Source organism: Ambystoma mexicanum, chromosome 1q (genome assembly GCF_040938575.1).
Source record: "Ambystoma mexicanum isolate Mex_15411 chromosome 1q, UKY_AmexF1_1, whole genome shotgun sequence".
Lineage (NCBI taxonomy): Eukaryota > Metazoa > Chordata > Amphibia > Caudata > Ambystomatidae > Ambystoma > Ambystoma mexicanum.
In genome coordinates this window covers 311,296,866-311,323,793 of record NC_090922.1, presented here as the reverse complement: position 1 = coordinate 311,323,793, position 26,928 = coordinate 311,296,866, and the positions used below count along the sequence as shown (strand labels likewise).

At 46.2% G+C, this 26,928-nt stretch overlaps 1 protein-coding gene across 1 annotated transcript in view; it reads right to left on the bottom strand.

Moving 5' to 3' along the window:
* The window catches only part of CHMP2A (charged multivesicular body protein 2A), a 320,678-nt gene that overhangs the window by 282,522 nt on the left and 11,228 nt on the right, over positions 1 to 26,928 (bottom strand). Inside the window, exon 2 of the mRNA XM_069639042.1 lies at positions 15,236 to 15,418. Within this exon, the coding sequence (XP_069495143.1) occupies positions 15,236 to 15,403 (168 nt within the window). The 5' untranslated portion in view covers positions 15,404 to 15,418. The remainder of the gene's footprint in view (positions 1 to 15,235; positions 15,419 to 26,928) is intronic.

Below are 26,928 nucleotides of genomic sequence, written 5' to 3'. Positions count from 1 at the left end.
AGATCTTGCGTTCAAAAACAAGCACAGGTGCAGAATACAGAGACTCCGATACCCGGCACGCTTGACAACCGTTTGGCAGCAGGCAATGAGAGATGGGGGGTCAAAATTCATTTTCCTTTCGCTTCTTCTCACTTTCTCTGTATCTTATAATATCTTCTGGTATCAAACTAGCAGGATCACAGAACACAACGTAAACTCACTGGTGGGCCGCAAATCCGTCAGTCAGACTAAGCGTCAGGGCTACACGCCCAAGCCAGGCAGGTAAATCGCTGGGCAGATCGCCAGTACCAGTACCAGCGCATGTTAGGCAAAGTTTGAATGCAGTACCCTCTGGGAACACTACAAACAACTATGACTACAGGTATAGGAAACCCAACCTTTGGTATAAGCTTGTACTACACAGTTTTGGTAGTGAGCTGAGCAGCCAGGCTTATCTCAAGAGGGGAAATGTGTGCTGTAGTGGAGTTACAAAGATTCACAGTTACAGGTATTCAAATAAACTTACACCCAAGGTTTCTTGCATAAAAAAATATAAATTTATTTATCAGTCAGTTATAAAGCCTTCTTTAGAAGGGAGCAATAGGATAGTAACACACAAATATACTTCAATACTTTACACTTTGAGTTTCTGAATCAGAAAAGGCTCTTTTGGGATGGCCCACAGACAACCTACACCCACAGGCGACTTCAGTAACAAGCATGCTGGGGACAATACCTTACTGTTGGCATTCAGAATACTCTTTAAATGTTGGTAAAAGGCAAAGGTTATTAGAACACAAGAGACCACAAATATTCTTAAGCAGTGCAGATATTTTTAGAGTTCACTAGAAGAGTCATTCAATTCAATAGGCTAGGCCAAAGTCAATGGGCAAAAGTCTTGGATAGGATAAAGCACTTCTGGTAAGTAATGACAAAGTCTTTGCACATGTTCTTAGGAGTCTTTGACAAAATGAAGAATCAAATGTAGGGCCACAAGCCGATTACACTTGTGAGTTGCGGAAGTTACATGCACTTCTACAGTAAGAGGTAAGTTCTCTTTGACTTGTTTTACAGTACCTTGGAAAAGAAGAAAAGATGCAGCTGGTGACTTCTGTTGCTATGCAGCTCTGCAGATCGCACTGTTCCTGGGCCTCAGTCGTGGGGACAAGAGGGAGGACGTCGGGGGACTCCTGCACTGCACCGGCACTGTCAAAACTGGGCACCGGCAAACTTTACTTTCAGTGGCTGTTCGCGTTTCAGCTCCTTGCAGTACAGCAAATAGCAAGAAGCCCGGTTCCTGACTGTCAAGGTGGACTGTCCTCAGTTCTGGGGTCCCGCACTCTGTTGAGGGGGCTCAGGCTTGGTCAGTCCTGCTTCGTGGGAGTCCAGAGGATCTTCCAAAAGCTTTAGGCCAGCTTAAAAGTAATGCACACAATCTGGTGTCTCTCTCCCTGGCTATGCGGTTCCTGCAGCAACTCTGAGGAAATTCAACCAGCTCCGAGATGGGTGTCCAGGTGGCTTACTTTGGAGTTGATCAAAGGGAGAAGTCGTCCTTGCAGGGGCTTCTCTGTCGATGCAAACTTGGCAAGTAGTCACTGCAACAGGGCTTCACCGGGCAAACCAATGGTCCAGGAGTTGCAGCAGGCGTCCTCTTCAAGCTCTTCTTCGGTTCCTTCATCCAGTGGTCGACTCTGCCTTCAAAGCCAACAGACTCGCCTTTTATTCAGCTCTCTCCTATTCATTCCAGCCTAGCTGTCACTCAGCCAGCAGGGGGCTGTCCTTGCCGGACAGTCATCCAGCCAATCACCACAGAGTGTATTTGGGTCTCCCAGGAGACTAAGCACAGGGAGTTTCGGATACCTCCCTCACTTCCTGCCTACCCCAGACACTCCTGAAGCACGCCAAAGGCAAAATGAACAAAGAGACCCAACCTGGTTCGGCGCGCAGAGAAACTCTCGAGAAGGACCTTTCTACAAAGACCTAGAGAAAAAAGAAGACCGGCACCATTTTAGTTCAAAACGAAACGACTGCCACCAGCCAGTCAATTGAGGAAAGGGTAACAAAAAAGGTTACATGAGCATTTAGGCACAGGGGATACTAAGTAACCCCTCCAGCACTCCATTTTAAGATAGGGTGTGCTGGGACTAGCAAGTATAATGGTAAGTAAAGTCAATTTCACTTTACTGCTCTGGGAAACAGTAGTTGATCCCAGAGAAGGTATTTAAACCTTGGAAAATCTTGAAGACTTCCCTGTGGCACTGCACTGAAGGTGCTTTGTGACAAAATTGTAAAAGATGATGCCTATGGAGTTGGTTAGACTCCATAACCAAAACGAAACAGTGTATAAAACCACATTAAAATACGAGTGTGGGAAAAAGGGTCACTCTCTCCAGGTTAAAAGAAATCAAGTCCTTAAAATCCAGCAAAGTTGCTGGGGGTTTCTAAGGTGGAGGGAATTAGCACATTTTGGAGAATTCTCCCTAACAGCGCACTAATTGCCCAGGGTCATGAAAAAAAAATATAGGAAAAAATGTTGACCGAGAAGGAAAAAAAAACCCTTGTCTCTTCATCACCTCGTCTCCTCTGCGTTCTCATCTCCACTGCTATCTCGGAGATCAGTGTTCAGAGGAAAGCACCCTTACTCACTGCCTGTGTCAAGCTGCACCTCGTAAAGAGCACATAGTAAGGATCACTAGTCAGCAATCCAAGAGGCCGCTTCCAACAGAATCCTCATGAATTACAAGCATTTAAAATTTCCAAAAGGAATCCATTTGGATATAGTACCTTCTATTTGGATATCTATCCAATCAATGGAGTTGTAAATTCAAGTACCTGTAAGTAAAAATTAAAAAACAACAACGTAGGATTCCCATCCGGTATTGAAAGGCAATGTTTAACAAATAAAAAAATGTCAGGTTGGCAATACCCTGCTGTGCTAGGCCTTCATTGACATGCGAACACCTTTTTTGGTGCCATTGCCAACCTGTTCTTAACAAGTACTCCCAAATCTTAGGAAACCGTATGTGCACAGATGTGGCGACTGCTCACACAAGGGAGCAACACAGAACTAGTCACAAAACCCCGGGTGCAGGTGGAAGTCGAAGAAGGCCCCACTTGTAAACCTTACCTCTGCCAGCCAAAACGGGTGGAGTAACCTGCTGTCTTTCGCAGAGCCTGTGTCAGGGAAGCGCAAGACGGGCTCTGCATCACAATGGGAGGCGAAACCAAGGAACCAGCAAAGCCAGTGCAGATTTTTTCCAAGCTCAACTTTCACAGCCTGGAGAGCGGGCCAATGGGAACCGGCATGGACATGCAAGGGAAATCTGGCGATGGAGAGCCAGTGAGGTGGCGTCAACCCCAGGAAGGGGATATTGCCCTCAGGGGATTTGAACGTACTTTAGGGAAACCCAGTGCGAGTCGCCACATCACGGACCCACGATGTCCCCACCGCAATAATGGATCCACACCAAGCCTGCATTGAAAAAGGGGGTGAGGCTTAGCCCCTTTTAACATCTTTTGGTCCTCGGCGAAGCAGGGATGTCGAACTAGCACTTGTGACACTTCCGATCCCCTTCTCCACAAACTCCCTGTTTTCCTCCCTACTTCCGCCTCCCGCCTCCCAGCCCGGATTGGCTCAGAGAGCCTAATGTGCTGCACTAACATTGTGGCCGTTCTCCCTGCTCACCTCTTTTGATCCTTGGCGAAGTAGGTGAGTCGAACTAGCCACAAACCCTCCTGGACCTTTGTCCCACCTGAATACAGCAATTTTGAGAACCCCCCCCAGCACCCTTTTGCACATGTAACCCTTCTGATCCCCTTCTCCAAAAACGTCCCCGTTTTCCTCCCCCCTTCCGCCTCCCGCCTCCCAGCCCGATAGCACCAGTATCATGTCATCTGCATATGCCATTGCTTTATGTGTTGTACCTCCCATGTCGATACCCTGTATTTCTGGGAGTTCCCTGATCCTCTGTAGTAGTGATTCCAGGAAAATGGCGTAGAGTAGCGGGGAGAGTGGGCACCCCTGCTTGACCATTCCACCCGGTCGAACGCTTTTTCTGCGTCGAGAGCTAGGAGAAGGGCCTCAGTTTTCGTGTGTCCATTCTTTTCTATCAGAGATGTGATCCGTCTGGTGTTGTCGTGGGTCATTCTGTTGGGGATAAAGCCGGCCTGGTCCTAATGGATTAACTTGGGAATTACCTCCGTTAAACGTTTGGCCAGAATTTTGGTATATAATTATATATAATTTTGCGTCCAGATTGATTAGAGCTATGGGGCGGTAAGAGCTACGATCTTCCGGATCTTTCCCTTGTTTGTGGAAGACTAGGATCTTCGCCTCGTTCATGGAAGGGGCGATATCTGTGCGATCCTTGAAGGTGTTAAATAATTCTATTAAAAGGGGGTCAGTTCTCTTATGTATGTTCTATAAAATTGAGCGGTGAATCCGTCCTGACCTGGTGCTTTGTTCTTGGGTAGTTCCCTTATCGCCTCCTCCACTTCTTCCTCTGTAATTGGCTCGTCCAGCCTCTGCTTCTCCTCTTGCGTCACAGTCTGCAGTGTTACGTTTTCCAGTAATGCTACCTGGTCAGCCTCTCTCGGATTGTTGGTGGCATAGAGTTTTTGATAATATTGTTGAAAGATCTTCCCCATCTCGGTAGTTAACGTGCACCTTTGGCCGTGCTCGTCTGCCAGAGCCTTCATTGATTGGCTTTGTCGTTTGCCCCGCAATTGTCTGGCCAGCAACTTGTTCGACTTCGTGTAGTACCAGTGCCTCAGGTGTAGGAGGTGTTTTTCGGCTCGTTTGGTGTGTAAGGTCTCTAATTGGGAAGGGACGTGTCTATATGCACTTTTCACTTAAGAGGAATTACTGTGCGCCATTTCTCTTCTCAGTTCCGTGCTCTTTGCCTCTAATTCTGCTTCCCACTTATTTAATTGTTTGGTTCTTTGTGCCGAGAGTGCTATAATATGACCACGAATCTCCGCTTTATATGCCTCCCACAGGGATGCCCTGCTGATCATTCTCAAAGTACTCGTTAGTTCGCTCACTAGTGGCCTCTCTTATAATTGAATCTTGAGTGATTTCCCTCCACAGCGTCCATCTCCATAGGCGTGTTTGTTTATGCTTGGTAAAGAGGTTGATCCATAGGGGGGCATGATCGGACAAGGAAATGTCGCTCACCTCTGACTCTCGGATTTTCCCAAGCAGGCTCGACGACGTCCAAATGTAGTCAATTCTGACACTAGTACTGTGTACATGTGAGAAGTGGGTATATCCTGGCGAAGAGCCTCTATGTCTCCTCCAAGTGTCCTCTAGGGCCAGTTTTGACATTGCTTTTTCGAGAGTTTTGGATGGTGTGCCCTGCCCCACATGTCTTGGAGTCGAGCTATCTATGTTTGGGTCCCATGATAAGTTGAAGTCTCCTGTTAGGACGATCTCTGCCTTCGCAAAGGTTTCTAGTTTGTTTAAACAATCCCTTATGAAGCCATCTTGACCCACATTAGGGGCGTATATTGTCGCTATTGTCAAAGGGAGGTCTTCCACTAGTATGTTCGCAAATAGGTATCTGCCGTTAGTATCCGAGAGCGTTCCCTGTATTTCTACATTCATGGTATTGGCGAATGCTATTAAAACTCCCCTCTTCTTGTCTGAGGCGTTAGCTTGGAGAAAATGCGTGTATCCTTTCATTTGAAGTTTCCCTTTATCCTGTTTCCGTATGTGTGTCTCCTGCAGTGTCAAGATGTCGAATCGCTCCTTGTGTAGGTAGTGTTCCACCTTTTTCCGTTTGACCGGTGAGTTCAGCCCCCGTATATTATATGTAAGGATTTTCAGGCCCATTTTTGTACATGTTCTCTAGTCTTGCGGTTCCCGCCGGCGTCTGTCAATGTATGAATTCTGTATTCCGACGTGCTTCCCCCCTTCCCAGCCCAACTTCCCCTCTAACCGTACCCAAAACTTCACCCCTCCCCCCATAACAAGCCTGAGGAGGGCACTGGGCTCTGAGATCGCTGGGGCAGATTGCCTCTCGCGCCATACCCTCTAAACTCAGGTACCCTTATCGTGGGGAGTCCTAAACCCCACTTGTGGTGTTCATCGTAGTACAGTACTTCCCAGAACTGGCCGACTTTATGGATCGCCGAGGTCCGACCATCTCTATCTTGTTCCCGTAGATTGTCTCGGTGGCATTAGGAGTTTGCTCCTTGAGACGGCGAGGATGGAGCATCCATGCATTCCCTGTTTTTGGAATGTCTCTGCCCTTTGGGTGCCCTGGATTGCCAGCCTCCCAAAGGTTTGCGCCCTTTCGCGGAGTCACTAGATCGTGGTCTCCCATCCGTGTCGTCTTGCAGGTTCATTATTCTCCGGCCTTCTTCGCACGTAGTTATTCGCTGTTGTGGTCCTTCCCAGGTAAACAGGAGGCTGAGAGGGAAGGTCCATTTATACCTGATCTGTCTGGCAGTGAGTTCTTATGTGATAGGGGCCATTTCTCTGCGTCGTTGTAAAGTAGACTGGGCTAAGTCTTGATATAATTGGACATTGACTCCATTCATTTTTATCTGGTCCATTGTCCTTGCCTGCTTTAGGATTTGTTCCTTCTGAGTGTATGAGGCCATGGCTACCAACATCTCTTGGGTGGGTCCCTGACCCCCCCTTCCCTTCGCGGGCCCAATCTGTGAACCCTATCTATGAGGATCGCCGACTCCTCTTCTGCGCTGATTAGGTCTCTGAACACCTGTTGCATTGCAGATTTTAGATCTTTATCCCCGATTGTTTCTACCATGTTCTTGATACGGATGTTAGATCCCCGTGACCTGTTTTCTAGGTCCTCGCTTTGAATCTCTAAATTGTGCGCGAGCCTCGCCAGGTGTTCTTGTGTTTCCGCGTACTGCTGTGTTTCGTCATCCAAGTTCTGGACTGTTCTCTCAAGGGCGTCCGTTCTCTCTTCAAGTTTGCCCAGATCCACTTTCAGCCCTTGTATTGTTTGTTTCAGCTCGCTTTTCATAGATTCAAACTGTGAGTGCATTGAGGCCATAAATTGGCCCTGAAATTCTTTAAACCAGTCTCTCATATCTTTCTTATTAGCCATACCCGAACCTGCTGATTCTGCGCTTGGAGATCTTTCGTTGTCCTTATGAGAGGGCGCCTTCCCTTTACTTTGCATGTCAGCCCCCCAAAGTAGAGCCAGATCTTGGTCCTGTTTCGCTTTGGGTGTTTTCGGATGAGATTGTTTACTCCTGGACCTTGACATGTGTGCAGGCTATTGCCCTCGCTTGCGTCTGGTCGCCCCCAGCATTCTCACCTTCACTGGGGGCGATATCAGCGGGCCCCCCACGTGTCGTTAAAGTCCAATGTCCCTTTTGCTGCCTGCGCTTGCCGTCTTGGTGTCTGGCACCGTTATGTGTCCGATGGGGGCTGCCGCCTGTGTATATGCTGCTTGGGGGGGGTGGGTGTTGCATGGGCCCCAGTTTCCCTCTCGTTACGATGTCTGCCCTGGGGCAAAGCTCCGAAGTGTTGGCCTTCTCCCAGGCTTGGGGGAAGGATTATGTGTTTCGCTGTTTGCGGCTAACCCTTCTTCTTCCCTGGGGAAGAACAAAAAAAAATAATGGACCGCCTCCTCACCTGCTTTCTTGAGCGGGTGCTGCGTGTTGTGCGTCGCCCGCCTCCTGGCGCCTGTTTCTTCTCCTGCTGGCTGCCGACGCCGCTCGCTCCTGGTGGGGGGGGCCGACAACACCGCCCCCGCCACTCCAGAGTCTCTCAGGTGGCCCACCGTCCCTCCGATCCGCACCGGAATGGCGACGGCCACTTTGATTGCTGGAGGGGGGGGGATTTAGTCCTTCCCAGCCTCCGCCTGTTGAGCGGTTGGAAACAGCCAGCGGGCGCCTCACGCCTCCCCCAGCCCCTGACTCCCCTGCTTACGGGGCCCGGCGTGGCGGGTCAGAGTCTCCATATTGCCGGCGGCGTCACTGCACTGCTGCCGATAGAGGACACAGGATTCTCGTTTTCTCCCCTCACTCTATCGCACGCGGCTCTCGTCCTCGAAGATGCTTCCACCGGCATCGCTTATCTTCCTGGGGACCTCGACAGCATTTTTGTTTAGCTTAAATATGTCGGCCCGAGCCGGGAGACGGAGCACCGCTCACGCACGTCTTCCCTGCTCGGCGGGCCAACGTGGAAATCTGGATTTCTTTCAAAGTTAGAAAGCACATGTTTTTACACAAAAAGGCATAATGATATGGTGTAGTGTCACAAATGATCTGAAAACTAAATGACCACCTAACTCTCCTCCTACCAGAATACACTTTCTTGTGTGACTTAGTTGGGCTTGTGGTCTTGCCGATATCCCATTCGCACCCGGGCAGAGATAGTCAGTCAATTAGGTGACTGAAAACATAGCCGAAATCTGCTTTCGACTGCCCACTTCCCCCAGCCTCCTGAATCCTTTTTCAGGGGGCCGCCATTTTTATGTCCAGGCCCCCACAACATCTCCCCATCCCTGCCCAGACAACAACCCCCCAGGTCCACTGCAAATTACCTGTTGGCCTGGGAATTCCGTATCTGGCTTACGCACGCACTCTCTCACCATCCAAGCCGCTTCACCATAGAAATAGAAAAGTCCCTTTTCTGTTTGCTATGGCGGTGGTCAAATTTGTTTTTTGGGACCAAAGATGGAGTATGCAAAATAAGACTGCAGCTCATCCCCCATAAAAAAAAATAAAAAAGAACTTTCACTATTAGGCACCCAGGATGGATTCCCAGGGTGCGAATAGCAGTTACCCTCACATTCGTAGGCATACATGCCCAGTAACGGTCCACCAGCACCACCAAGGGAGCAAGGGCTTACCTAGGCTCAGGTTGGGAGCCAGTTACTGGCCCTGTACACCCCTGAAAAGTGGGGGCGGTAGTTATACTATTAAACATCAAACATGCCCTCGACCAAGCATATGCACTTATTCGTCTAGACGCCCCGCAACCCCTCAGCAGCGTTTGGTAATAAAGACACACCATAATGTTTCCTAAAAAACAATCACTTACCCATCTAGCTCACCATCTCAGGCTCTGGACTGTTTCTTGCGCTCACGGAATTCATTGCACAACATCTTCTCAACATAGCTATTGTCCTCTCACACGAGCCATCTTTCCTTGACCCTCTCCATTAACATCCACCTCAACAAATATTTTGTAGCGCACTTAACCTCGTACACAGCCAATTTCCTTTTTGCTTCTTTGATCCCAGTGGAATACTCGCACACCCATCATTGACTTGCTATCCTAGGTGCTTTTGTGGTGATTGATGTCTCAATCCACATTTCAGCTAGGGTTTGCCTGTTGCTGGGCAGATGTATGGTAACTGGCTGTGCATGAATGGACAGCCACTACCTGTTTGAATAGTGCAGATCCTTCATATTGGTAGGATTGGATTTCTAGAACCTGGCCTGGTGGTAAGATTTTAGGAGGCCACCACAGTTCTGATGAACAGGGACTTCTGAGAAGTAAGCCAAACCCCAATCAAGGTACGTGGATGAGCAGTCAAGGCTTAGTCTCGGGAGAGTGGGAGTGGGGTCAGTGGCCCTCAATTAGTCCACAAAGAATAGCAAACAATTCAATTTAGACAGTCAGTTATAAAAAAAAATAATGAAAACACTGAAAAATTAATCTAGCAGGTAATATTATCACACAGCACGACCATATAAATATATACAATCACCATTAGGTGCACTTAATAGAGCTCAAATAACTAACTTAATCAAGCAATGCAAATAAGTAATGCAGATGCAATAAAATGATGGGAACCAGTCACACGTATAATATCCTAACTTTAGAAGTCCAAACCCAAGATATATGGGGCTTTTGCCCAAGTCACAGGGTCCAACACAATGTTTCTCACAGGTATGGGTTCTCTTTCAAAAGGATAAATGGGCTTGTAGTGGTGATTAGTTTCAAACTAATTAAAAGTTCCACAACGATTTACGAGAAGATCGGTACGTATTCTCCTTTCTTCCAGACCCAAGGCTAACCCAAGGGCAGGATACCCGACACACATTCGATGACCAGACGTGAGTGGAGTGTAAGGGAGATCAGAGACAAAGGGACTTGTTCACAATGTTGTTATCCTATTGAGGGGGGAATGGGGTGAGGTACACTGATGCTTACTTACCCCAGACTCAGATTTTCACAGATATTGTTACGGATTGTCAGGGGGCTCAATCTTGCGCCCTTTGTTTCCAGTAAGAGGTGCCCTGGAGTTGACGTTTCGAGGATTCTTCCAGTTGAGTGCAACTGCAAGATGCAATCCCGGTCGGTGAAGAAATGCAGAACCCAATGATGCAGGCCTCCTTACGGCACTTCACAGGATGGAGGAAGTCGAGTTCCAGCGACATTTGCAGCTTGCAGGTGACAAAAGGCCTCCTTCCAGTCACAGTCTCAGAAGCTGCTCCAGAACAGGTCAATTTGAAGATAGGAATCTAGAATTATGGTGAGAAAGTGACTTGTGGCACAAGCTGGCGACCACCAAAGATCCGGTCTTGAACGTGGAAAGGTGACGCTTCTGGCGAGGTACCCCACGAGACATCTGGTCAGTCAACCAGGCAGTCTAGGGACCCTTCTGAAGGCTCTGAAGGGCTGGTTCCTCATGAAGGCGTCAAGACTAATTGGTCCCACTAGTCAAGGACTGAAGCACTCCTCAGGGTCTTCAGCGATCAGGCAGAGGACCAGGGCTTCTCCGGGTCGACACTGGAGGGGATGTTGGGCCACTTCAGGGGTCGTCGTCGGTTCATCAAAGTCTGCCCTTCTTCCAGGACTTCTTGGCCCCAAAGTAGATCTGAGGAACATCTGCAGGAATCACCTTATCCAAAATACAAGCTGCAAGCAAGTCCAAGCCCATCAATGGTAAGGATCTGCACCATTCAAACAGCCGGTAGTTGTCCAATATGGGACAACTGCTGGTTTCACATCCACCCCAATAGTAGACTTTCTGGCACCAGTGATGTGGACCAGGACTAGACTAGCCCATGAAAGCAGCAGCTTTCCCAGGAAAGTGACCTTATATAAGAACGTTCTTGACCTAAGAGGGACGAAATAAGGCCCAACTACAATATGGCCAAAGAGCAAGCAAAATGTCTTGTGGCATGGCCATTTAGGGCTGCAGCCACATTTAGAAGGCATATGCAGTAAACATGAATGTGCACAAACAAAGAATGCAAAAACAGCAAAATATGTAACTGCGAGTGTTAGGGGAGTTTACCTAAAGATCACTTGAGGCAAGACTTCATAAATCTATCCCAATAGTATACAGGTCCCCAACTCTTAGTATCAGTCTTTACTACTCATGGAACCTTGGCAGAGTGGTAGAGCAGTCAGGCTTATCATAAGAAGATGATGTATGCTGTATGTAAGTACACTGAACCCAGTTAGCACAGTAGTCCAAAAAAATAAAAAAACTTACACCAATGAAAATATATTTAAATATATATGATTTACACAAGGAATATCTAAAAATAATTTACTTAACCAACACACCTAGGATTACTTATAAATACTTTTCAAGTGCCACTGCTTAGTTTGTATTTGCAGTACAATTCTTACAGAGATTGACACGAATTACAGTTCTACTGTATGATCAGTATTACAGCGCACAAAAAGATATATGGTAATTGTATTTAGTTAGCAAAACCACATACAATGAAGTGTTTTAGGAAGGAAAAAGGTTGGTTAGTCAAACAGTACCAGAGCTTAAGGTTCTAGAGCCGTTTTCTCAGCAAACTAAAGCTTTAAAAGTATAATCCCTAACGCTATGCAAAAGTCAGTTTGGAGATGGCTCAAAGTCACAAAGCAGCAGAATAGCAAATGTTGCAGTGGATACTTGAGTCTCTAGTTAAAGATGCTAGAGAAATTAAACACAACATGGGAGACCCTGCTAAAGGGCTCGCAAAAGGCACACAAGCCGGCAGCTTGGATCTGAGGTAAGAGTGAACACCCTGGACACCTCTTCGTGCACTCCCAACGCTCTGGAGTGACTTCTTGGTTTAAGGTAAGTAATACCTTTTTACCCCACAGTAGCTTAGGTTAGAAGAAATGTTCGTGGCTGGATTCTCCTCTGTGCAGCAGCGATAGACCAGGTCTCCGGATTGCTTGGTCTGGTGACGAAAGGCAGGACACTTAACAGGATGTCTCAGCAGCAGTCTCAGGAAGACAGCCACTGGCACAGATTTCTTCACCTTCTCTGGTATGTCTGTGGTTTTGGCGCCCTTTCTGCAGCACCAACAAAGGACAAGATTCGACCAGTCAATTGGCTTCGATTCCTGGAGTCCTGCTCTCTGGTGAGGGGAATTGGATGAGTCAGGTGTGTCTGAAGAGGTTCACCTGGAGCTCAGAAATGACTTGAACGGATTCGGCAAGACATTGCACTGCAAATGGGTCAGAGATCTCCTGGTATCCGCGGTCTGCAATTCTGGAAAGATATTGCACCTCGGTAGATGGCTCAGATTGTAGTTCGTCTCAGGGCTGGTTGGTTCCACCAGCCAAAGGGAAGGAGTCATCCACTTCGGAGCTCCTCTGTCGCATAGAAAATGGGGTCAGCACAGCAGTGGTCACTGCACAGTGTTGCAAAAGGTCTGCAGGCGTCTCATTCAGTTACTTCAGTTTCCAGTTGTCAACTTGCCTTTCAACACAGGAACCTCACCTTTTATTCAGTTTCAGCACACTCCTCTGAAATCTTTCTCAGCAGTTTACAGAAAGGGGCTGGTGGCTAGCCATCAGGGCAGCCAGTTCCCCAGTGGACACAGGTTCCATTCATGCACTCCGGCAGACAAAGAGGAGGGGAGTGAAAAACTCCTCCCCCACTTCCTGCCTGCCCAGACACTGGAGCCTAGGCCGGGACACCCAAGGGTTTCCGCCAAAGGCAAAACACACACAGACAGAAAGACCTCCCACTCCCAGAATGGTAGAAGGGCTAACAAAGGACAAGCACGGTAGAAATGCCAAAAAAGAAAGGAGCCACCATCTTAGAACATAGGTGACCCTATTGTGCACAACCAGGACTTTGACTACAGTCTGCAGTAAAACATAGCACAATAGTTGGTAGAGCACATACACTGCCACCAGCCATAACTAGAAGGTTGCCTATGTGACTAGAAAGTCACACGAGCAGAGAGAAGGGGGATACTAGGTATCCCCTTAGCACTCCACATAAGGTGGTGTGTGCCAATCTTTCATAGTATAAAGCTTTATGAGGGATACAAAGTTCCATCCTTAAGAACTGTAGTTAGTTGAGGATAAAGAAACTATCTCAAAGGAGAACACAACGGGTTCCGTGCAACACTTCCCATAAGGAGCTATGTGTTGCAAAAGGTAAAACACAAATGCCTTAAAAGACATAGGGAGGAAAGTAGACTCCATAGTAACGGTAAAGCACAGATAACAGAGTTCCAAATGTCAGAGCAAATAAGAATGAATGAGTGGAAAAAGGCCCCACTCATTCAGGATACAAAAGGGTCTCACTAGGAGAGGGGATGCAGCATATACATGAAAAATCTCCCCAACAGCTGCCACCAGATTGTCTTTAGGCACAGTGATGAATCTGGCGGTTTTGTCCCTTCTTCCCTAGGGGGAGCCATCCCCTTTGAAGCTAGGGAGGCGAGCCTGTACAGCAAAAGCCTAGGGTTTCCCCTCAAGGGGACAAGGACTCCCTTTCCCATGGGCAACCACCTATATCAAAGGTATTACACCTGGATACATGGGAATAAGAGAAGCTAAAGTTGCATCCATATATGGCACAAGACCGTGCTTGATTCTTCATAAGGGTAACAGCGGAATATAAACAACACGCCCCGTTAAAGACACAGAGATTGATTGATATTTTATTTCTATCACGCTCGTACACAAGTGTTTCAGAGCGCGAGAATAGAGAGAATAAAGAGCCGACCACCCTTGAACGGAGGGAGAGAGAGAAACTCTACACAGAGGCGAGCCTCGAACATGAGAACGCTATCAAGGGGAGGAACAGAGCTGTGCTGCACAGCTGAACCGGCTGTGGCGCAGGCAGACTTTGAGAGAATAGTTAAAAAGTACGGAAAATTGTTTTTCTACAGACATGTATTGAATAGAGACCCAGGAGAGGCTCCTGGGACGGCCAAGAGACATTGGGGCAAAACCACTTGAGCGCAAGGCACACAGCCTTGTTTTCCTTTTATATTCATGTAAGTGGTAGGACCCGTTTAGCGGATAGGTTTGGGCTGAGGACTATTTTTGACTAGAGTATTGACTAGCAGCTTCGTTTTTGATACCAAGTGAACTCCCCTTTAGCAATAGGGCCAGAAGGTGTTTACTTTTTAAGTTAAAGCTTCTTGGCAACATGTCCTCTCATCCGAGTCCTCCTTCTGGCTTGCCACAGCGCATATAAAAAGTAACCAAAAGTCCTATGTGTATAAAGATAGGGTGATAAAAAAGAATCCCCATTCTACGCACTGCATTTTAAGATACCGTGGCCAATCTAAAAATACAAGAATTTCAAAAGGGAAACAATGTTTCCCTATACTAATAGTGTGAATGACTGATCAGTTTCCCCATAACAGTCAGCAAAATGCAGGAGAATTGAAGCTGAAGGCTTCACTTCCCTCCAAAAAGTCAGGACAGGATCAAAAACAGAGCAAAAAGAGTGGGGTTCCAGAGAAAAGTATGGCATATTTGTATACATCTTTGTGCACTTCTATAACTTGACAGCCTCCATTTGCTGTTAATTGTACCTGCATATGAAACACCTGCTTGTCTATGTCCATGCTTAATGATGCGCCTATGCTATCAGTCTGGTTAGACTAAGGGCCTGATTCATGGAGCATTTTCCTATGGGACTGCGCCATTATAAAATGCTTCCATGAATCAGGCCCTAAGTGTGCAAATCCCTTGCTCATCTATTAAGCGGGCATCTTAGAACCACACAACAATGCAGATTCTGAAAATCCCTCCTAACAAAGGGTACAAGATAGATTAACTTAATAGCCATTCTTACCATTAGCTTTCAGCAAATGCTTACACTTTTCTTCTCCATCTACACCCTTCATTTACCATCATGTCTCATACTGTAGCATCTATTCAATGTTTTATATAGCGTCCAATGTTTTATATAGCGTCATACACCCATGGACCTCAAGGCATGACAAAAACAACAGAACACAGCAAGCCAGGTACAGTGGGAAGTAGTCAGGCTGAAGTCATGTGCACATTTTTTCCACATCTCTAATTTACCATCTAGTTTGCCTTGTATCTTACCATCTGCCCCTGCTTTGCCATCTTCTTGATGTCTGCAATAATCTTCTTTTCTTGCTGTTCCAATTTCTGCCGCTCTCGATCCATCTCTCTCATAGCTCTAGTCAGTGCACGCTGGTTCTGCCTCAGCATCTCCTCTGGGGTCTTACGTTTACCGAATAGAAAATCCATTGTACCGATTTGAATCTGGAGAGACATGACATACAAAGCAAGCAGCCTTAACAGTAATGCTTTTGTTAAGGAGATTTCTCAGAGGCATTATCTATAGTACTCAGATATCAACATACTCTTTTACAGGGTATTTACTTTGAATCTGTGACTTTCCAAATGATAGAATAACTGAGCAACCAAGGCAAATCAACAGACAATGTGAGTAGTTGAAAGGCAGAGTAAAACATGTGATAAATATGCAAAAAGGGGAGGTCAACAAAATATATCATAATTTGTAGTTTATTCAGACATTTAGTAAATTCCGTGGCTATTTTCACTGCAACTATTTTAAAACGTGGTGTTTTCACCCCAGCCATTTTTGTAGAGATTTCTTTTTTTTTTAATAGGAGGATGGGTTCTCCCCCGTCACCCATTTAACCCACCACCACCGCCTCACCCTGCCACCCACCACCCCAAAACACCTACACCAAATACACAGCACATAATTTTTAAAAAGCACCAAAAACAGCTAGGGCGAAAAAACACCACGGTTAAAATAGCTGTAGTGAAAATTGCCGCAATTAAAACACGGTAACCGAGTTAACTCAACCCAACCTGTAAAATGAAATGCAAGTATACAATTTAAATATACAAATGTGTTCAAAACTAACAGAAGTCCATCACCACATGTATAAATACTGTTAATGTACAGAACTAGGTGGAAAAATAAAGTGACATATGCCAGGACTATTTTGTTTTGGACTAAGTGCAAATTGTCTGTAGGTGTCCATCTGAAAAGTCTTGTACAGTACGGTTAGGCGGAAACATGCTTTTTACCGGATGTGGTGGCAGTGTACACTTTTTGTCGGATTCTTTGGTTTAAGACACCCCTTTTCCTCCCAGCCAGGCTAAAACTAAAGTAGAAGATGGATGAGGGTTTATGGTCCTTTCAACACATACAAATGCATCGAAAAGCAAATCCATAGATGGAAATGCATCGAATGCAAACTTTAACATGTAAAGGTACATATCTATCAAAACTTGTCCATCGAATATAGGAATGGACAAGTTTCGATGGATAGGTACTTTTAAATGTAAAAGATAGCATTTGGATGCATTTATTTTTCACCTTAAAACATTACATGGAGCTGTCCAGTGCTGAAATCTTCAAATCTTCAACCGAAACCTAACCCAACTCTAACCCTAAACCTAACTCTAACCCTTGCCCTACCCCTAATTCTAACCCTTGCCCTACCTCTTCAGCCCAACCCCAACCCTAATTCTAACCTATGCCCATAAATAAAAAAAATCCATCGAATTTTATTCAATGAAAATGAATTTCGATGGAAAGTATTTTCAATGAATAAAATTTGATGGAAATGAATTAGATGAATACATTTTCGATGGAAAGTCTACATACCATGGATGAGCATAGTATTCAAAATCCGTGTACGTATTCAGATGCAAAAAAGTCAGCAGAGGCGCTTCAGGGCACCACTAGAACAGTTCCCCATGTAAGGAAGGCATGGTATCAAACAGTGAAGACAGACACGTGATCACAGTTCAAGGGTGTTTATTGAACTTCAATGGGTTGGTTGAACGCCTATCTAACCATAAAACTAAGGATGGGAGCAAGCTGCGACAATCAAGTAATAAGGCAGTCCTAGTGGAGTCTGTCAAAATCAAAGGGCCTATACTAATAAACCTATTGCCAATCCCTACATCTAATCTAAATACAAACAGTGTTGGACAACAATGCATTTAAAAAGAAAAGTGTTCAAGAAATTATATATGTCAGAATAGTTGAGCAGTTGGCTTCCCTTCCCTGTGTTTTCAGAACGGGCAGGCGGCATGCTCCAACTTCGCAACAGTCTGGCTTCTCTGCCACAAGGATACAGTTCAAAGCATAGGTATCAGGGCCTTCTGCCAAAGTCTCTTTCCCAATAACAGTCCCTTGTTGCAGAGGGCCTGTCGTAGCAAACAAGCAACAAAGTTCCTTTCTTATCAGCAATTTCACATTAACAAGTTCTCGGGTCCACTGTTCACCACGGGTCTCCCTCCTTCAGCCTCAGACCCCCTTTTAACACAATGTTCACAATTGATCTCCCTCGTTTGGAATCGGACCATGTAATCTCACTTTCTAAGCTTTTCCCCTTGTATCAAAAAGTGAAGACTTTCGATTGGGCGATGGATTTTGCTTAAACCGTCGCAGGACCACTCCGATTCACTTAATTTCTCATTCTCATCTTTTACTTTCGCTTCTGCCACTTCTTGGCTGCATACCTCACAGAGACCTCCGATTGAGCACACTTACGGTGCCGGAACACTCAGCCACTGGTATTGTATCTTTCTCTGTTGAAGCTCAAACATCCATCAGCAATTAAACTATTCTCGCATCTTTCATCACATGTTTTGCCAATCTTCGTTCTTGTTCTCTTTATGCAATGTTGCCGCTTGCAACCTTGACCAACATAGCCCGGTCTTGCATCAGTCTCCCCCAACTCACCGGCTGTGTTGATCTCTCTGGCGCTGCTTTGATATTGGAGGCCAGGACAGTACCAGGCCGGCTGCTGCTCCTTCCCGACTCAGTCAGCCACACAGGAAGGCCCCGGGTATCTCCGGTACACAATGCAGAATTCTTCAGTCTGGTTTCCTGGCCTTATGCTTTTTAATCTGAAGGATTTTGGAAAGTAACGGTTTCTCGCTGGAAAGGTCAAGGGTTTCTCCCTCCTTGCGCACCATACTTGGTTTGCCGTCTTTCTTTCCTCGTTCAGCTGCCGTCTGGAAAATACTGTTACTTTGTGTGCTTTGCCTCGCTCAGATTGTGTTCTCTTGCTCCACCTTTTATCCGTGCGGGGAAGCTTAATGGAAGTCAGGTGTGAGTGGTTACCAGTAATGGCCTGACCATAGTAGTGGGGCATGTCGGGTACTATGCTCGGTGGGAGTCTGTTTTCTCGCAAAGCAGGCTGTTTGTGTGAAAGTGTTTGTGAAGGGAAAGGAGGGGGTTGGGGTGGTAAAGTTCCAAAATATCCTACCGAGTAGGATGGGGTATAGGTGTTACAGGGAAGGGGATACCGCGTCTCGCCATCAGGTGTCCCACTCGCACTCCCCGAAGGCCCCTCACCCAGAAGGCACTGGTCCACCCCCAGGAAGTGGATCCAAAAGTGATGGTCGTGACCTGACCACCTAGTGACAGATCCCTGAGGACTAGCGGGGGGGGGGGGGAAAGCACCTTCTGGTTTCTCACACCTAGCACTTAGTAAGTCCAGCCCTAAAATGGATTGGGGCCTAGTCCCCTAAAGTCTTCAGTTCCAAAATACTTTTCAGATAGGCTAATTATGTGATTGGACGATGGCAGTGGCTGTGATTCAAGTGTTCCAAAAGTTGAGGAAAGTTTGATAAGTACCGTTCTCAATCCCACTACACTAGGGTAGGCCTAGGAAGGAATCCTGAACCAGATCCGCTCTCAATCCCACTACACTAGGGTAGGCCTAGGAAGGAATCCTTAACCAGATCACCACTGATCTAAGTCAGGAAAGAGGAAAATAGAGACAAACTTTCCACCCATGTAACCCAATGGAGGATGGGGGACGGGAACAGATGTGTTAACTCCCCTCCATTAATTGTGCCAGAGACCACTGCTGAGGTTCCGGAATCAGTTGGGGACACATTCTTCTGTGCTTGGTCTGGTCGAGGGAGGCCCAGGGGTCATGGTTGCGGAGGTCAGTTTTGGACGCAGAATTTTGTTTCGGTTGGTCTCCGTGCTGTAATCTCACTTCCAGGTACCCACTTCCAGGTACCTTCCAGCTCATCACCCTGGGGAGAAAATAAAGATTACATGTGTGAAGCAGGAGAACTTTGAACACTTCCAGGGAGTGAAGAAGACTAATTTCAATGGGAGTCACTAAGATCAGGCGGCAACGGGCGATTTTCAGTGAACAAACACAAAGCAGGTCCTGCATGGCTTCTGTTTATGCAAGAAGGCTGTAAAAGCAAGAGCCGACATCATGCAGTACACAAGCTGAAGATCCTCCAGGTTGCAACGATGCACTCGGGATGGATGAAGCAGGGTTTGGAATGGCTAAGAGCCATGTTGCTCCTGTTTCTACCCCAAGACGGCCTAGTAAGGTAGTTACCAGAAGCTACATTTGGCTTCCCAGGCCAACTGGTGCCTTACAAACATGAATATGTGACATTATTTTGGAGGGTTTTTCAAAGTAAATAAAGAGGAATTGGACAATCTAAATATTGCCCCGGATTCCCTCGGCAATGGTTTGGTGCTTTACAAATCTGTAAATGAATTAATAAACTGAAGGTGTGAATCTCATGTGAAAGTTAGATTTGCAGTGCACTGTGTATGCACTCCTGGTTCCAGAGGAGTAGCTCCTGCTGCCGACACCCAGGAGCTTGTTTTAGATCCTGCTCAATTAATCGTAATTTCAAACCCTGTGCTGCGAGGAAGACCAGCAGAGACCTTGTCAGTCCACTGGTTGGTCCAGGAACACATCCAAAAGGCAGAGAAGGCACGGCTCCTCAAGCAGGGGTCGAGACTGGTTGTTCCCACAGGTCCAGGGGTCGAAGCACCAACAAGTATCTTCATGAGATCAGACTAAAGAGCAGGGCTTCACCAGGATTTCACAGGAATGGATGCTGGTCCTGCAAAGGTCATCCTCGGGTTGTCATTTGCTAGACTTCTTTGTAGGGGGCTTGGCTCCACGATGATCTTGAAATGGCTGCAGAGTCCTCTTTTTATCATCCTTTTATCCAAGAGTTCGACTGGAAGTTTGCGCAGGTCCACAAATGGGAAGTATCTGCACGATTCAAACTGCAAGTGGCTATCCAATCATGGATAGCCACTGGCCACACAATCTGACCAGCAGCAGAGATTCAGGCACCAGGATGTGAACTGGGTTAAAAAATGTCCCAGCCCCCATATCCAGCCACACACAACCCTGGGGAGGCTGGTTGTCCCATGCAGAAGGGATGTGACCAAGTAGTTCAGGCTGGACTACCCCTTTTGGGGTTGGACCAAGCTCGATTTGCATATGGTCTTTCCCATTTTGTAATGTCTTGGTAGGCAAAAGAACGATGGTCTGGAGGGTTGCCCAGAGCAATGCTAGAGATTAGGATTAATTCCAAAACCTTCCAGCCATCTCCTCCTTTGTTTTGCACACATCCCTTAGCCTGTGAAAGCAATAGCTTTCCCCGGGAAAGTGCATTCCATACAAGAAAATTCCACCTTTCAGAGGGCAGGAAGAAGGCCAAAGAGCAATATAGCCAAAGCACAGGCCATAATCTCATGGCACGGCAATTTTAGAGTGGTAGCAACTCTTAGTAGCCTTTTGCGGTAAATACAAACATCCATGAGTATGAAGTTTAAAACATGGTAGGAAAATATCTGCTAATTGCAAGAAAAAGTAAGGTAAAAATACCGTACTTAAGACTGGTGCTTCTCAGTTGGCCTTAAATAAGGTTGCTCAATCATATATAGCTCTTGCGTAAAATAATTCAAATGTCAAACAAAATATATTTCCAAATGCTACAAAGTTTTCCAAGAGAAATGTTTAATTCACATTTCTTGGTTTTATATTTCTTGATTAGTTCAAATATTACGAGGCAACTCAAAATCGATAGGTCTAATTATTCACAATAGTACATATGCCAATGCATTTCGGTCTGAGACCATCTTCAGGGCTGTACTGAAGTTAGTGTATAATCTACACAATGTTAATATCAAACATTCATCGCAATACACATAAATATAATCGATAATTCAAAATAAAGCAAAGCACATACCCCAAATAGATCCAAATAGATGTTGAACATGTAGGAGAAAAATAAATATGGAAAATATGTCAACACACGTCATATCTCTAACCAATCATAGTTGTTTACCATCTTTGTATCCCGTGCCCTGTACCTGCTAATTGTGAGTTGTCCTCTCCTGTGAATGCGTTCGTAGAACGTTTCCAATATTCCTGTAAATTGTCAGAGGGGGAGTATATGTTACTATTACTATCGCTATATCCAAATATGTAACTCTATGAGCCGAAGAGGTTAAATGGGCTCTTACCTGCACACGTATGTTTCGCGCGCGGGACCGATCGCGCTCGCTGTACAAGCGAAAGTGAACTGCGCGCGGCCAATAATGCTTTTAAGGGTAGTCATGGAAACCTGGGCGGGGCGTCGAGCAGCAGCAATGTTGCCGCTGCACGTACGCCTGATTGCCTCGGGACCCACCGTCCTACGGGAGCGCAGGGGGGCGGGACTGTTGCCATGACTACAAGGTGTGTGTATGTAGTGAATTGCTAATGATGAAATTAACTTGTATGGATAGGGGAGGAGAGGTGTGTACAAAGCCTAAGCAATTAGTTAAAATAATACACGTGACTTAGTTCTATATCCGTGTACGTGTTCTGTGAATGTCAACAAACGTAGGTATTAAATTAGGTTAGAACCTGGTTATATGGAGTGGATCATGTGACCCATCTATGCATTTCTAAATATTTTAAACTGTATTATAATGTGCAATTAGTGCATGTTCATGTAAGTACAAAAATACCATAATACATCATCAAGTTCAATCACACATTTACAATGTGTCCTCAGTTGTGTCTGGATCTGAGTCCATAGCGCTTCTCCATCCAGAAAAATAAATAAAAACCATATTCCTGAAAAAAACGTGAATCTGGCTTTTTTAGAGAAAACACATATAATTAATCTCTTCATTGATTCCCTTCGGTGTAAGGGAACTTAGTCTGTCTATCCAGAACGTTTCTCGTTGATCAATTCTTTTTTGTAGATCCTCATGTCTTTCTCTTCTTTGGACCTTTTCCAGAACTACAAATTTGATCTGTGCCAGATTGTGTTGTTTACTCTGCCAGTGTCTTGCTACTGCAGAGCTTGCAGTCTTGTTCCTGATACAAGATCTGTGTTCATTCCACCTGATCTTTGCTGTGCGTTGTGTTTGTCCGACATAGTATAAACCACAAGGACATTTTTAAAAGTGCATTTTCAATCTGTCTGTAGAAACATCAGATTCTTTCAATCATCGGATTCCAATAAAGAAACCGGGAGACAAGATGGTCGTTACTCAAGGCGGGAAAGTCCGCGCCCCCGCACGAGACACGTCTCCGCCGCCAGCAGGAGGCGATCTCACAGCGAGACCAGTCACACCACACCAGACGACATGATGAAAGGAGAGACAGCTCCAGCCGCCACAGGAACAGGCATGATTCGCAAGGTAGGAAATCAAGACAAAAGATCAGATAACTAAATGAGTCACTGCAAGAGAGGCACAGATCACAATCATCATCTTCCAGTGCAGAGCGCAAAAGGATACGTGCACGGCATCGGAAACAATACAGCTATTGAATACAACCCGACGTTATTGCTACAACTCAACGGACAAAATCAAGAATTTATAATTGACACAGGTGCCACCGTGAACGTAATCAATGATGCAGTTTACCAATCACTCACCACAAAGAAGGATTTAAAGCAAGCTGACACACTCATATCCATATGGATCGAACAAACTAAATTGCCAAGGGAAGTTCACTGCAATGTGTCAATACAAAGACAAGTATCAGAAAGTAAAAATCTACTTCATCAAGGGAGAAGTCCCAGGAGGCAGCATATTAAGCTTTAAGTCGGCCATACAGATGGGCCTCATTCACATCATGTATCCAAATCATGTCTGCATACACCACCAGCCCAAAGGACATGATACACAAAATGTTTCCAGCCCTCTTCACAGGTTAGGGCAAGTTAAAATGCAAGCAAGTCAAACTTGACATAAACCCAAACACGCAGCATACAGCTCAACATTATAGGGGCATTCCCCTCAACAGCCAGAGGCAAGTAGAGGATGAAATTCAGTTTTTACTACAACAAGATATCATAGAACCAGCATCCAGACCAACACCATTGGTCTCTACGATCGTGCCAAAAAAGGACAATAAATCCAGAATCCGCATCTGTGTGGATATGAGAGCCCCAAAGGTGGCCATTGAAAGGGAGCGTCGTCTTGGCCCAATAATGACCGACATGATGCACCTACTCCATGGATCAAAAGTGTTTTCTAAATTGGACCTAAATAAAAGGTTACCACCAGCTTGAACTGCACCCATCATCATGGTATAGCATCACCTTCTCGACTCATCTGGGTCTCTTCAGATATAAAAGACTTCGCTTCGGAGTATCATCTGCTGCTGAAATTTTGCAAAACGCAATTCATCAGGTCATTAAACACATTCCCAATTGCCTAAATTACAGCAATGACATTTAAATTTTTGGCACCACTCAAGAGGCACACAATGACACCCTCAAACGAGTATGCATGGCGCTTGAAGATGCACAACTCGCGCTCAACCCGGACAAATGCGAGATCAGCAAATCTCCCTTAAAAATCTTTGGACACATCTTCTCCAGCAACGGCCTACAACCGGATCCTGAAAAGGTGCAGGCACTGGTGGAAGCTCCCACCCCCACAGCAACATCTGCAGTCTGCTCTTTTCTAGGAATGGGCAGTTACTGCACACGTTATATTCAGGACTTTGCGTCTATAAGTACACCCCTCAGACTACTCACGAGAAAACAAGAATTCCAATGGTCAAATGAATGTGAAGACTCTTTCCAGGAAATCAAAAAGCGGATTATATTATGACCCCAGCTACGACACGGAAGTGACGTTAGATGTCAGTCCAGTGAGATTAGGGGCGATTTTGGCGCAGTCAAAACCAGGAGCGCCACCAGACTCCCCCAGACGCATAGTGGCATACGCGAGTCGCAGTTTATCTACAACCCCCAGACGCATAGTGGCATACGCGAGTCGCAGTTTATCTACAACCGAATGTGCTTACTCTCAACCTGAAAAGGAAAGTCTAGCAGTTGTATGGGCATGCGAACATTACCATCTATTCCTAAATGGGCGCCCATTCACCATCATCACTGACCATCAGGCTCTCATCACTGTTAGGCAGAAACCTGTGCAGTTCCCTCTGGGACCACTGCAAAAGATTTAGGACTACAGGTGTTTGGCAGTAAACCCACTTGGTAGCAGTCTGTACCACACAGATTCACTTGGTAGCTGTGGCTGAGCAGTCAGACTTCCCTCAAGAAGAGTTAGGCAGTATACAGAGTATTCACAATAGGTCAAGAGAACACAGTAGAACAAGTAAACACTGACCAGGGCTTGGTGTAAAAGAGATATAATTATTTATTTAAAACCACATCTAGAAAAACACACAGGCACTAATAGTAAGCAATTCAAAAACACGGTCACTAAAAGATATACACACCCTTAAAAAGATTAGACAAGTCTTAAGTAAAGCTCCACTTATTTTCAGACAGCGGTGAGCCCTTAACGTAGATGGCACTCTAATAGTTCATTTTAAAAAGGGAGAGAAAAGCAGAGAACAAGTTGAAACAGATCCCAACACTTTTATCAGAACATAAAAAGAGAGGAAGGCACAGTAAAACCGTGAAGTTAGAGTTCAAGAGGCCGGACCCACTTTCAGAGGATCCAAACGAAATGTGTCCAAGGTCACACGTTTGCAGTGCACAAAAGTCTTGTAGAGGTTCAAAAAGGAGTTGGACCAAAGAAAGGGACCAGTTAAAGGGTCAAGGCGGCCAGCCCAGTCCAGAAGGTTAAGGGGTTATTATTACCTTGTAGCAATTTTTAGAAAGGGAGGCCGGGCGGACACGGTACCTTAAAGTGGTGAGAACGTTCCAGCAGGGGCAGTTGTTCCTGGCAGCGGATGCAAGTCGGTGCTTCGTCCGGGGGAAGAGAGGATCTCGTCGTGGAGGAAGACAGGAGTCTGTTGCACTGCCAGGGAAGAAACCAGCCGCGGAGTTTCTCAGGTACAAGGAGCGGTACGGTGATTCGCGGTTCAGTGGTGAGTGGCTATCCGGCTGCCGGGGTGCCTGGCACGGGCAGTTCGACCACAAACCGGGCGGGGGTGCGAAGAAAGAAAGGTAAACTGGTTGTGCCCACCAGTCAGGGGAAGAAGCCTCTCCATCCGGGAGATCTTCTCTGTCGTCGGGAAGTGGTGAGTCGGTTCTGCAGGGCTCCACCGGTGGTGTCGTCGTGGTAGGTCGGCTCAGCTTCTCCCTCGTCGGATTCTCAGGTCCTGTGGCGACTTCTGCTGTTCCAGTCCCCAAAGCCCTGCTTTTATGCAGAAAACCCCCATTCACTCAGCCTAGCTGTCACTCAAACATGCTAAGTGGGCCAATCACACAAGAGTGCGACTTGAGTTACCAAGGTAACTCAGTCCAGGGTGCCTAAACCCCCTCCCACACCCCCTGTGGTGCCCAGAGAGTGGCACCACTTTTGGAGGCTTCTGTGGAGAAGCCCGCCAAAAAGGGGAACAAAGGGCTCGACTTGGGTTGGAGTCACAGAAGAGAACACAAACGCCATTTTAGAATCGAGTCTTGGCAAAAATACCAACCGGAGAATTATTATTAATTAAATAAACCGGCGGTATGTTCGAGGCTATGAGAATTAATTAAAGTTGGTAGCCTCGAACAATGGGAAAATCCCATAGGAAAATATTTGCGGTCGAATATAAAAAATAGTTTCCAAGGCCACCAGCCAAAACTCGATCAGGGGGGACGGAGACGTGCCCCCTTGACTAACAGACCCCGGGGCAATCGAATTGCCCCGACCAGTACGTCCACAATATGATGGTTTGTACCGGTTTCTGTTAATAATTTAGGACTAGTAAAGCCAATGGTGACTTTACATGCCCTGGGAGACAGTAGTCAGTCCCAGGGCATGGAGTCTATAGTGGGGTGTCACTATGACACTCCCTGTGTTACTGCACGGAGGGTGCTGTGTAACACACATAGGAAAAACACATGAGACCCTATGGAGTAAAGGACCCCATAGCCCATAAAACACATTACCAGTCGAAGGAATACCATGAATCATGTCCAAGAGTGGGAGAAAAAGAGTCTCACTCTTGGCAGGAGGAAAAAACAAACTCCAGAAATACAGCAAAGCTGCTGGGGGACTCACTAGGTTAGGAAATTCAGCCTAAAGAGAGAATTCTCCCTAACAATCACCATCTACAGAAAGCCCACAGCCAAAATGCCACCACAAATAGCCAGATGGGGGCGAGGCTACAGGAATATTCATTCAAAATCATTTGCCACCCAGGCAAGGACAGCAACCCGGCGGATTTCCTGTCCAGATATCCACTCCCTGCACAAGACGAATGTCAATCAACTAAGGCAAATCAATATGTCAACTACATCATCGGAAATGTACTTCCAAAGTCCATCACGATGGCTCAAATCATAGAAGCGACACAGAGGGACCATCTGCTCCAGACAGTACAGGAATGTCTAAAAACAGGGCATTGGCAAGGAAGACGACAACGTGAGCACCAGCTATCGCCCGAAGAAGAGGCTCACTTACAAACTCATCAGGCACACGCTGTCCATGTCACCCGATGGCCTCCTACTGAAGGAAAACAGACTCGTCATACCATACTGCCTACAACAACAAGTGCTCGACATAACCCACACAGGACATCGGGGAC